Below are 13887 nucleotides of genomic sequence, written 5' to 3'. Positions count from 1 at the left end.
AGTTTGATAAGATTTGAGCTGTAAAAGTTCATTCATACAGCCCAACACTCACAATTTTGTACATTTAGAATCGTTTTTTGTGTATAATTCTGCTTTGTTTGGTTTCAATATTATCATTTATCGTTTTCATTTACTTCAGCGAGGTATAAAACTTCAAAATGTGTTATCGTGACAGGCCTACAGGAAAAAAATCTACCGTGTCTTGCCTTAGATTATTAAAAAATTTGACTAATTAAAACCAATGTTGATTTTTTTTTTGTTTTTTTTGCTTTTTTTTAATACATCAAGCAGTTAAAGAATATTTAAATGTCAGTTTATCTTTGAATAACTTATAAATTGAAATATTTCTTCTTATAATAACTATCTTTAAACTAAAATATGACATAGTGACGTGATTTTGAAGTTTGAAATATCGCTGAAGTAAATATAGACGATAAACGATAATATTGAAGCAAGTTTATAGCGGTGACACAACAACCCAAGAGCATTTACACCACAAAAACTACTCTAAATCGACAATATTGTTTAAAAAATACCGAATAAACAGCAGAATGCAACACTTTAGTACTTAATTTCTGACTTATTACAGATGCAAACTACGAATTCAACCATCTGCAGCTCAAATCTCATCATATAGTCCAAAAAAAAACGTCCCAGTGGAGCAAAGTCCTCCACATTTCCATGGCCTGACCCACTTGGTCTTGGGCTGTGGTGGTGGGGGGGTGGCGGTGGAGGTGACAGAGGAGGTGGTAGAGGGGGAGGTGCAGTCTGGGGGCGTCTAAAAATACCCGTCTTTGCGTTAGGCCGGTCCGCCGCAGAGGGTCCCTAAACCGCTCTCTCCACTTGTATCTGGCTGTTGGCGCATCGAGCTGCACAAACTGCCAGAGGGTTTCCTTCGCGTGACAACAAAAACACCAGAGTATTTTGGACACACTTGCCGCAGTCGTCTTATTTCGTACTACGTTTTTTTTTTTTTACAAGCATTTCGTGACGATTTCAAGCCTTAATTCCTCTTAAAAGTTACAGGTTAAAGCTCCTGGATTACGCGAAATCGAGTCTTGCGCGTGAACCCATGTTATAATTTTGTTTTTATTTTAGGATATCAACCAATTTTGCGTGTTTTGAAGAAGAATTTTATCGCGTTAGTGTCGTAAAATACTAAAATATTCAACTTTATTTCAAAACTATGCAAAATACTTAATAAAAACACATTTTTTTCAACAACAGAACGCAATTTGAACACAGATTTACAGCAGGACAAGTAGAAAACAAACAAAAAGACGTTTAACAAAGCAACTGCTAGATTCTTTCTTTAATTAACTAATAATTACTCTAAAAAGTCCACAAAAATGTCTAAAAAAGTCGCACAACATTGGTCCAGTGCTGTGTATAAACGCACAACAGAGACTTTTAATAGTTTAAATTACGCAAAATGTACTATTGTGTGTTTTTAGCTGTTATAATGTTGTTACCTCCTCAAAAACAGACCTGGACTTGTGTTTTGTTTCATTCACACATTTTTGCATAACACTATTATTAGTCTGTAACATCTCCAAAGCTCAAAACGCTCTGTTCCACCTCATGATGTCATGAAGTGGGTGGTAGTTTTCAAGCTAACAGCAAACTTTTTACCTTTTTTTCCAGTCGAGATTGACCGATTCCAGAGCTGAAATGATCCAAATGATTCTAGAAATGAAGGTGTGTGGAGTTTAAAATCACAGCGGAGCACTTCCTGTATCGCCACATGATGACATCACGAGGTGGAACAGCGTGTTTTCAGTTTGAGAGAAGAACTCAGCCTAGAAAATAGCAAAATATGGGCCCTTTAAAGTATGAAGAAGCAGCGTAGATTTTTATTTTTCAGTATTGACGTAAATATGTTGAAAATATGTAGGATCTTTCCCCCTGGCCACAAATTATTTTAAATTAAATTCAATGCCAGAGCAATTTATTGTCTAAATATCCTGTCCTCTGTCTCATTGCGGGTTTTTATGTGTCTTATCTGCTCACCCTGTAGTTCTGAAATGTAATTCTTGTGTTAGGACATAATTCGGTCTAGTCTTAAAAGTTAAATCAGTTATATTGTGCATTTTTTTTGTTTTTAATTCAATTTATTACACATACAAATATATAAACAGTGAACAATGGCAAGAGTCTTAAGAATTACACATTACATTCATATGACATGTGCAATAATATTAAACAAATGTAAAAAAATAAATAAATACATAAATAAATACAAATAAATACATTTTAAACTTCAGATTCTGTGTTGCTTTTGTTTTCAGGGATTTTGAGTTTGAACAAAAGTTTAAAGGAATTATATAAGAGGACAAAAGGGATTTAAATACAGCAAGTTTGGGGTTTTGTTTAGAAAATTTACAACAATGAATATGATATTTTGAGAGGATTTGGATTAGATTCAATACGTATATTTTTTTCTTTTTTTTTTTGTAGACATATCGTACTTGTGTCTCTGTATTTATAATCTATGACAGTTGTGAATCATTTTGTTATAATTTACACATTTTAAATCACAATATTCCTCTAAAACGACTTAATAAAACAAACAAATCCGCTGACTTCCGCGTTAGAAAACCGCGGTGTCCATTGGGAGCCGACGTCGCCGTAAACGTCATCACAACAAAGCGCCGTGGAGTCGTGGCGCCCCCTATGGACAGCTGCGCGTCACGCTAGCGAGTGAGCAGCGGATTTTTGTTCATTTGTACCAAAATAACAAACGCGACGCTGCCGAATCCGACGGGTATCACCGATAAAGAAAATAAAATTGGAAGAACGAAGTGGGCGTGGACAGGTGGAGGTGAAAACGGGGGTTTATTGACAAAATGGCGTCTTGAAAATAAGCGATTTAAAGATTACGCGAACACGAATCACTACAAAACAACTTCAAGAGGGTCAATGAGAACCTTTTAGGACCACCGGACAAGGACTTCCAGGGGACGGCGGACTTTAATTAACCGCAACCGGTGTCAGTTTATAATAGCCACAGCTGTGTTTAGCCTTAATATAGCGTGAACAAAGGATAAATTTGTAACGTAACGAACAAACGGTTTATTTAAAATGATTGAGGCGTAGTAATTATGTCATTACGGGATTAAGGGAGTTCCTAAGCCTCACGCATCCATCAGCGTACCGTTTTTCATGATTAAAAACTACACTTAAAACCAACAAAGACTCAAAGTTTGACCATAGAATTTTAATAATGTTTTTGGACAGAATAAAGGGACACAGTGGCTCAGTTGGTAGAGCGTTTGCCCACAGAGTAATCCTGCCGTTGTGTCCTTGGGCGAGATAAATGGACGTGGAGTGTATGTTTTCATAAAAGCAGAATACGTTTTCAATTACTGATGATCTACTCGTGTTGTAGTTGAGTTATAATTGTGTATTTTGTTCGCAAATTTTGATCTAAAATGGCAAGGCAAGTTAATTTGAATAGCGTAACTCGTACACAAAGTAATTCAAAGTGCTTTACAGAATAAGAAAGACGTTAAAATCACAGTGCAACAACTAAAACATGAATAATAGTCATAAAATTAACGTTAAAATACAAAAGTGGCTTCGTTTTAGAAATGAAACCGTTGACCGAAGATTTAGATTGTACCTATGACCCAGAATTTGAATTTTTGGACCAATCGTAACTAAGTATGTGGGCGGGGCTAGGAGGTAGTAGGTAAAACAGGAAGTTGCGTAATTTGACTGTGGACCGAATCAACGCAACTCTGTCAAAACGTCAAACTTAAATCAGACGTATTGCGCTTGTGTCCTTTGTGTCGGCGTTATAATTCCAATTTCTGACGCCCGTGGATCGTTATGTTATAATTTGCACGTTTTGAAACACGATCTTCATCTAAAACGACTTAATAAAAGGAACAAATCCGCTGACTTCCGCGTTAGAAAACCGACGTGTCCAATGAGAGCTGACGTTGCTGTAAACGTCATCGCAATAAAGCGCCGTGGAGCTACACGACGCTGCCGAATCCTACGTGTATCACCATGTAAGAAAATAAAATTGAAGAACGAAGTGGGCGTGTACAGGTGGAGGTGAAAACGGAGGTTGATCGACAAAATGGCGGCTTGAAAATAAACGATTAAAGATTACGCAAACACGAATCACTCCAAATACAACTTCAAGAGAGTAAATATGAACGAAAACAACGATAACATGATTAAAACCTCTGAAAAAGTCCATTTTGGAGAATACGTCTGATTTACGTCTCGATTAAACACAAACCTACAGAAAACACCGTGACATCTTCTGAAAACCTTTAGATAAATACTTCCTCCTTGTTCATTTGAGTCTAGTGGAATTGTACAAAAGAACTCCACAGCCTAAAAGTCACTGTGGCACATTTCTCACGTTTTAATGTTCTTGTGATCAGTTAGCACCGCGCGCTACGTCCAAATATCACTCAACTGTTATTGTGCTGTCGATGACACCCATTTGGAAGAGACTCGTCCCCGGGTCACACCATCCACAAAACTTTTAGTCCAGACAGACGAGCGACTCTTTAAAGGGCCCGTATTACGCCGTTTTCCCATCATTGTTATAATGTCGCATATTTAGTTATTTGCCGAGACCGAAAACACTCCGTTCCACCTTGTGATGTCATCATTTCAATACAGGAAGTGCTCCGCTGTGTTTTTAAACTCCACACACCTTCATTTCTAGAATCATTTGGATCATTTCAGCCTCTGGAATTGCCGATCTCTACTGAACTAAATGTAAAAGTTAACTTGAAAACTACCACTTTATGACATCACAAGGTGGGACAGAGCGTTTTGAGTTATGAGGATGCAGAAAGCCTAATAAAACACGTGCGGATTAAACAAAACACAACTCCAGGTCTGTTTTTGAGCAGGTAACACCGTTATAACACGACTTAAAGCTCACAAAAGTCAGTTTGGCGTAATATAGGACCTTTTTAAAACATTTTATTACATTTTTGAGGATTAGTTTGTTTGCGTTTTGTCTTGAACTGTGCGAAACATCTTTGAGTGTTGTAAAATGTTATGCATAATCATTTTTATTATTATTGTGTAGTGATTGTGTTAAGATTATGTGCAAAAACAGTACGATTTTATGCAGTTTGTGATTATTGACCATATAAAGTCATTTTTTTTCTCTTTAATTTACAATAGAAAATGGATTAAGATTTTTGTAGCTATATTATTCAATGAGTTTTATTAAAATTAGAGATTGACAATATATCTGGCCCATATTCGCACTGTTTAGCCTATCATCTCTCAGCTTTAAATCTCCAATCTGAGTCGATGTGTTTCAGTTGACCACGTGACACTTAATTTGAAGATTTTCTGATGAGTTTGCAGTAAAATAAAGTTGTGTATCAGTTCGTTTTCCATTTCAGATCATATAACTTGGGTAAAAATGATCAAAACTTCCTTTATATATACCGTTAGAGCTTATCAGCCACTGTTTGCTCTACTTTCTAAACAATCTGCGTCTGTATCAGCCATGAAAAACCCAATATCGATCGACCTTGACACGCAGTACTCTGTTAGTACTGTAAATTAATAAAAATATAACGTTTTCTTTCTTTCTTTCTTGATTTTCTCTGCCGTACTGCGCTGTTACACTGGGATAGTAAAGTTTAGCTTGATATTGAGCTGTTCTTTTACATTAGCAACCATTAGCATTCTTTTACTGCATAATGGCCGGCGTTAGCATAGCATTTATTTCTGCAAACACGGCCGGTTCCTTTAAAAGTCAATCATTGATTCGAACTGAGAGGCTAAAATCTATAAGGAGAAGCACAGTTCCTGCTCGTGTGCGTTTCCCCTATTGTAATACCTTTTGTTTCGTGTAGAAGCCATCGATCCGAGACTGGGATTTATAAATAGAAGCCCACAGATGTATTTCTTTGTAAACTGCTAAATTGGCCGGTGATGTGGTTATTTTTGCTTCTGTTTTGGCAGCGGGAGATGTAAGACAAAGCCCTGGACCGACATGAACGGGGCCCCGCGATGAAGCGATTGTAGCTGAATGGACCGCAGCTCGTTAGACTATCTGTGGAATCAGTGGAGTCTATTCTTAATTAGATTTAACCAAGGCTTTCCCTCAGCTATTACCCCAGCTGCCCCGGCCGCACGATTGATCGCTATAAGAACTGAAATTGTCGTTTGAATGGATGAAATTGGCAAATCGCAAAAGGCTAACCAGTTATTCTGTCTTCAGGCCAGTTCAAGTTTATTTTTGTAGCGCGTCTAAATGAACTTATAATGTTGTTTCCTGATCACAAACGTACCTGGAGTTGTGTTTTGTTTCATTCACACGTGTTTGGGTAACTTTATTATTAGTCTGTCCACATCTCCAAAGCTCGAAATGCTCTGTTCCACCTCGTGATGTCATGAAGTGGTCGTTTTTCAGGTTTGAAATCTCGTTTAGCAGAGATTCTAGGGCTGAAATCATCCAAATGGCTCTAGTAAAGGTGTGTGGAGTTTAAAAACGTACTAGAGCACTTCCTGTATTACGGCGTGACATCACAAGGTGGAACAGAGCATTTACTGCTTGATACTTTTACACTTTTATACTTTATTTCTTTCCAGACACCGTTTTAAAATGGTCCATTCACTCCCGCGTTCTGTACACCCATTTATTATCCAGGCTTTAAAGCACTTCCTGTATTACGGCGTGACATCACAAGGTGGAACGGAGCATTTACGGCTTGATATCAAAACGCACAAGTCTGAAAAAAGTAATAGGCAGAAACCAAAGCTTATGACGCCTACCTCTTTTATACTAAACATAAAAATAAAGAGCTGCTACGTTTACAATGTGCACAGTAAAGAAAAGAGAAAAAAATAAAATAAATAAATGAATAGAACATAATTCCAGCGGCTGTTTTACATTTGTTTTAACTCTTGTTTTTTGAAATACCTCATGCCCTCGAGGATTATAAACACTCCCGATTTTTAAACAGATCTTGAATACGAAACGGTAATTGTTTATTCTTAATTTTATATATAAATTGTGCGGTTCTATAATCTACCAGATCGTTGAATTTCATTGTATTTTTTTGGACAAGGGGCTTTATTTACGATTCACATTTCTCGTTTTTGGACAGTAGTGATATGAATGGTATTTGTTTGTAAATCATGTATGGAAGTATGAAGGAACTATACAAAATGAACAATATTTTCTTTCACTTTCGATATAATTGCTAAAGATTGGCGTATTTAGGCGTTGAGTTCTTTCGTCAAACTGAAAACGCTCGGTTCCACCTTTAAACCGGCGTAATACGGGCTCTTTAAGTCGATAAAAGTGTGAGGTAATAAAACTCCATCGATCTTGACACCTTCAGCGAGCGTAGCTGTAAATGTAACGGATTCTTCCCTCAGCCGCGGCGCGACGTTAGCTGCTGTTAGCACTAATTTGCATTGTGCTGAGAGGAGATATCTGCCCGTAGTAAACACTGTTTTAAAACGGCCCATTCACTCCCGTGTTCTGTGCACCCATTGATTATCCAGGCTTTAAACACGTCCGTGCCGCCTTACAGTCCCAACAAAAAAACTCCACCGATCAGCAGAAATCCGCAGCGTATTCCCCCGGAGCGGGCTGGAATGCTGGGAACCACAGTAGGCCCGAACGATTTGGGGGAAAATAAACAAACGCGGGTTTTCTGACAAGCGTTGTGATTGTGTTTGCGATTTATGGTTTTAATAACACGGTTCAAAGTTTGCATTTTAAACACGTCCGGAAGAATTGACAAAAAGACTGAAATATGAGCTGAAAAAACAAAAAACTAATACAAGAGTCGCATTTCAGAACGTGTTTGTAGAGTTGTAACTACGGGATTGGCTGTTTTTACGCAAGAACGAGATGCCTACTCTCCCTGGCATTTAATACTTGGCGATATCTTGGTGTTTCATCGTCGTTTGTCCTTTTTGTCCACGTCTCCAAAGCTCAAAACGCTCTGCTCTACCTTGTGATGTCATAAAGTGGTAGTTTTAACAGCTCTTTTTACCTTAAGTTCAGTAAAGATTGTCAATTCCAGGGCTGCAAATCGTCCAAATGTTTCTAGCGAAGGTGTGTGTAGTTTAAAAACACAGTGGAGCACTTCCTGTATCACCTGTCATCCTAGTTTTGTGTATTTTTGACTGCTGTACCTCTGCTGTAACCGAGCTGTCGTGCGGTGCGTGTGAACGTCATTTCTTTCAGCGAAACCGCACACAAAACCTGTTAGCGTAGCTTGCATTTCTAGCATTTCTGCTTTCTGGGTACAGCGCTTTACGTTCAGAATAGATCATAGATGGCGATGTGTGCTAGCTCCACCGGGGTCTCTCTATTCCCGGATTGTGGAGTAGATTTATCTGTTTATCTGTTTTGAATCACGTCTCCTCGGGGCTGTATTTCTGGCGTCGTACGTTGGGCTAAATCCGTGTAAAGAATGCGGCTCTTTCATGCGTCAAAGCGGTGATTGTAGAAATACACAATGCTCTTTCTTTACTCAGACTAATTCAGCCTTTTGTAATCGCTGAAACTTCAAATGGCATCGGGAGTAATAGAGATCTCCAGGCCTGCCACCGCCTGCTCGTCTCCGTGGAGATGTTATTGTTTTGTCTGGAATGTCCCGGTATGGCATTAAAAACATATCAGTCTTGCGTTTTCTCAGTAATACGGGTTTTTATTGACTTTTTGCTGTGAGTCGGCTCGCTTCTCCGCGGTTTTGTCGTGTAACTTGGCCTTGTGGTGTCACGCGCCGTCTCCGTAGAGATAAATAAGTGTAATGCCATACTACGGAACATTCAAGGGGTGGGAGGATAAACAATAATATCGTTTATCGTGAGTAAAAGGGTTGACAGTAATCGTTCTTCGGGCGTTTTAAAGCATCGTGACAGTTTAATTTGAACATTTTAACACTGGACGTGCAGAAAAAAAGCTACGTAATCGCAGGGGCGTCGACGGAGGGGGGGTGGGGGACAAAGGGGTCTGTTGTCCCGGGCCCCAGGGTCTTAGGGGGGCCCAGAATTGTGAGACTTCTTGACCCGGGCCCCCAAATTTCTGTTGAGGGCCCTGCGGATAACGAAGTACGAGTCTATAACAGCTGTTTAAAAATATTACGAATAAGTTCCATGTTTAAACAGTTAGCAACTTTAATCGTTATCTTGATATTGTTAATCGTTATTTTTTGGGCCATGATAATCGCGACACAAAATTTCAATATCGTCCCATGTGTAGAACGTTCCAGTCAATATTTCCATGGAGACAGACCAGGAAAACTCCACAGTGGAAGTAATAGAGATCTGTACACCTGTCACGATAGGAAATTTTGAAATATGAAATACTGCTGCAGAAAATATACACGATAAACGATTATGACATGGACACGAAAGCCCTGAAGCAAGATTTCCCCCCGAAAAACGATTCTACATGTGCAGTTTTCTTAATGAACATGAGCCGCAATGAATAAATGAAACACTTAATGAGCCGTAGAAGTTTTTTATTCAACCCTCCGCAGCTCGAAAGTACAAAAAAATGACAAAACTAGTACACAGAAAAAGTACCATTATATTCTGACAGGCCTAGAGTTCACAATATGAGTTTTTTGTGTTAAGATAATTCTACAAAAACTCAAAAATTCACATTTATTGCTTTCATTCCTGACCCAGTTTTTTCCGCTTTTATCCAAAATGTAGTAGTAATTTTGGTAGTTGTGTTATGTTACCAGCTTCATTACATTTATTTTTTTTGCTTTTTTCCCTCATTTCCTCACCTAAAAAGTGAGTTAACTTGCGTAGTTCGCTGGTAGTAATAATCATGTCCTCGATCATGTTTTAAAATGTGATCTTTGTGTTGTTTTTCATTCCAACTTGGCGTCTGTGGAGGTGCTAAAAGTCACACAGTTCTGTCCGTGTCAGTTGCATCCACATTTTTGTTTTGTTTAGTTTATTCTTGATTTGGGTTCGTCCTTATTTTGAACTACTTTATGTTATTCTCATCTACAGCCTTGTCTCATCCCACCCATAGACTGAATATATCACGTGTCAAACTTAAGGCCCGAGGGCTAAATATGGCCCTCCACATTGTTTTATGTGGCCCTCGACAGGGTAAATTAAAAGGTATGATGGTCTTAAAATGTCTTTATCTGCAGTTACACAGACACATTTTTTACGCATGCATAAGTAAGGAATACAGGAAGTTAATTAGCACTTCTGACTCCATCGACGCTGGTTCCAATTCACTTTCTATTGAAAAACTGCGTCCCCTCTCACTGTAACTGCTGCTGTCAGACTCGTCATTTCTGTCTTAAAATGTCCGTACCAACCCACTCCGGTATTTTTATTGCGCAATTTTGTCCGTAAATCAAGATATGAACATTATTAACATATCCCAGAAGTCCACTCCCGTTAGCGTTAGCAACAGGTTTGATTGACAGTGTTGCTAAGCGCTCGCTCCCTGCTAAACCAGCTGTGCAGGCGACAAGGGGCGTCACCTTCAACAGCCTCGCTCCGGATTGGCTCTTTGGTTGCTATGATACTCGCAGTCGGAATTGACGTCACATTCACTCGGTTCACTTCTTCTGGTCCCAGTTGTACTTTTTTGGTTTTGACAGTTGTGTTTTGTTTCTTTCAGATCGCGTGCTGTGACTTCTGGCTCGGTGGGAGGGTCCCCGGTCACCATGACAGACTAAGGGTGCTCTGTCTCTGCTGGACATGGCTTTTTTTGTACTAGTCGCCCCCTGCTGCCTGCCACATGAGTCCTCCAGCCTGTGAGGAGCCACATCAGCTGTTTATGGAAACTACAACTGCGTTTCCACGTTTTAGGAATTAACCCAGGATAAGCAACCCCCCCCACCCCCCTTCCTCCACCCTTTGGAAATTGGCACTTTTTTTTTTTTTTTTTTGCGATCGGGCGGAGGAGGTAGAAATAAAACATACAAAATGGCGAACAACTCGTACAGCGGGGTGAAGAACTCCCTGGTGGAGGCCAATCACGATGCGGAGTTTGGCTGTTCGCTAAAAGAACTGCGCGCTCTGATGGAGCTGAGGGGCGCAGAGGCACTGGGAAAAATCGGGGAAACTTATGGAGATACGCAAGGACTCTGCAACCGGTTAAAAACGTCGCCGGTGGACGGTAAGTTACACACAAACTGCACTGACACATGGGAGGTTCGACCCTGCATCAGACGGGTTTAAAAGTAGTATTTATTTGCCGAGTTTATAATTTAGAACCAAATCGCTAAGTTATTTTCGAGATAAATGAAAGTTAATAGCTTTGATTGTTGATTCTCCAGAAATCCGGGCCGCTTCTCTGTCATTTTTTGTTTTGGTTTTGTACTCGTAAGACGCCATGTTTGTTTTGACCCGAATGGACCATGGGTTTCTCTGATTGGTTAAACATCCTGTCAATCACTGGCCATTGAAACTAGGAAGAAGATGGGGAGATTAACTGATATGGGTCTTTTAAAACACAAATAAAGCTTTGTATGGATTCTTTAGGCAGCAGGTTGGTCAAAACAAAACATCGCCCTCTGCTGGAGATTTAAGGCCGTTAGTCGATTCACTAAAAAGATACGATTTCAGACCCACTGATGTTATCAAAGAGTGTGATTTTGGTTGGGCAGACAAGTGTTTAAAGGTGAACTCTGTAACTGTATTCGTAAGACGCCATGTTTGTTTTGACCCGAACAGACCATGGGTTTCTCTGATTGGTTAATCAGCCTGTCAATCACGGCCATGGGAAATTGGGACAACTAGTAGACATTGACCAATATGTGTTTTTTCATGTTTGATACCAATTTTGATTATTTTCTCCAAATTCTGTCATTTAAATTTACTACAAACTCACTATAAACCATAAATCTAAGAGAGCCGTGTGGTACCATTTTGTGCAGTTATCGTTTCACACCGAAGTGTTCAAATAAAGCTTTGTGTGTACCGTATTTTCTGGAATATAAATTGTACTTTTTTACATAATTTGGCCGGGGGGTGCGACTTATACTCAGATGCGACTTATATGTGAAATATGTTTTTTCTCTTCATTATTATGCATTTTTGGCTGGTGCGACTTTTACTCCAGTGGGACTTATACTCCAGAAAATACAGTACTCTTTAGGCAGCAGGTCGGCCAAAACAAAATATCGCCCTCTGCTGGAGATTTAAGACCGTTAGCCGCTAAAAAGATACGATTCCAGACCCACTAACTTTATCAAAGAGTGTGATTTTGGTCAGGCAGGCAGGTGTTTAAAGGTGCGTTGCGTAACTTTTCTGGTGGAGAGTACAAGCAGGTGGCGTTCGTCTCCATGGAGATGTTATCGTTTTGTCTGAAATATCCCGGTATGGCTTTTTAAAAACGTATCTATCTTGCATTTCCTCAATAATCTGAGTCTTTATTGACCTAAAAACCTGCATTCTTACTGTGAGTGGGCTCGCCTATCCACAAATCTGACCTGTAACTTGGCCCTGTGGTGTCACCTGCTGTTTCCGTAGAGGTAAATAAGTGTAACGCAGTACTGTGGAACATTCTAGAGATGAGACGATAAATAATAATATCGTTTATCGTGATCAAAAGGGTTGACAGTAATCGTTTGTGAGAAGCAGGTGATGGAGTCTTTCCACCAGAAAAGTTCCACAATGGGCATTAAAGCACAACAGGATGGCATGACCCGTGTTTGGAGAAGGTGTGATTGTGTTTAGATTTCAGATTTACATTTTCAAACGAAGGTTCAGTTCACAATTTTTGAATAAAAACTGGAAAATGTGCCGCTAACTCAGACCAGAATCCTTTGCGTTTCAGATATTTGTAGTTTTCGCCGTAAAACTGGACATTTCGTTTTTATTATTCGCTAACTAAACGCAGCCTTTGTGATTTGATTATCGAGTCCCCCCCCCCCCAAAAAATTGCAGTTTTGATTTGCTTGTGAAATATCGTGCAGTTCTAACAGTCACTTGGTGTAATGTGAAACAAATGTTGAAAGATAAAGCAGCTCGAGTTCATGTTCAGACGAATATATTTTGACATTACAGTTACGAGGCTTGTTCCAGTTTGTTTTCTGTAGTTTTTAAAGATTATACAGGGTGTCCATAAAGTCTCTAAATGTATTACAAAGGCTGTTGATAAGATATCTTAATCAGACCTGTTTTATTGCACTCAGTGGTTTCCAAAGTGTTTTGACCTCATTTAATCCACCTCTGTACGGGCTGCATTAGTGGCACAAGACGCATCGAAACGGGACTGGATTTCTCGCCGTGTTTCGCTGTCGCAGAGCCTCATCGACGGTTCAATCACATCTGTATCTTTGGCTTTAGTTCAGTAATGTGTCATGTCTTTGTTCGATTCACGAAATCTTTAATCTGACCAGAATTGAAGAAGCGGTTTGGATGAACAGCGAAACGTCTTCACTCGAAAACTCACTCTAAAATGTTGTTTACAATCCCGTTTTGATGTAAATACTACTTTGAGTCATCCGTAATTTCAGCTTTCACTTATATGCGACGCTTTAAGGACAAAATATTTCATACTTTGTTGTAAATTAACGGCAACGGTCCTAATTTCTGATCATTCTGGAGCTTGTGGATTGTGCAGATAATGATTATTCGATACCAAATTAGTTCACAGTGACTGAATTAATTCGATTAGCTGCAGTCAAACTATTAACTTGTTTAAGCTGGGCCTGTCACGATGACACATTTTGAAACGCTACAAAGAAATATCACGATAAACGATAATATTTAACCTGCTTTATACCATTGACACAGTAACAATAACGCAAGATAATCCAAGTGAACCATTTTTAACTACACGATATCCTCAAAAGGCTGAAATGGCAACTTATAATGTAATAATATTGGTTTATAATTAGCGTTTAGGTCTGTCACGATAATCACAATATCGAGTTATCGTTCAGT

At 39.2% G+C, this 13887-nt stretch overlaps 1 protein-coding gene across 2 annotated transcripts in view; it reads left to right on the top strand.

Moving 5' to 3' along the window:
• The window catches only part of atp2b1a (ATPase plasma membrane Ca2+ transporting 1a), a 115289-nt gene that overhangs the window by 21427 nt on the left and 79975 nt on the right, over positions 1-13887 (top strand). For both annotated transcript variants that reach the window (XM_033976382.2, XM_033976381.2), the window contains exon 2: positions 10613-11113. In XM_033976382.2, coding sequence (XP_033832273.1) covers positions 10921-11113 — 193 coding nt within the window. In that variant the 5' untranslated portion in view covers positions 10613-10920. The remainder of the gene's footprint in view (positions 1-10612; positions 11114-13887) is intronic.

This window comes from Periophthalmus magnuspinnatus, chromosome 12 (assembly GCF_009829125.3).
Source record: "Periophthalmus magnuspinnatus isolate fPerMag1 chromosome 12, fPerMag1.2.pri, whole genome shotgun sequence".
NCBI lineage: Eukaryota > Metazoa > Chordata > Actinopteri > Gobiiformes > Gobiidae > Periophthalmus > Periophthalmus magnuspinnatus.
Note: the sequence above shows the minus strand (reverse complement) of the source record. Positions and strands in the feature narration are given on the sequence as shown.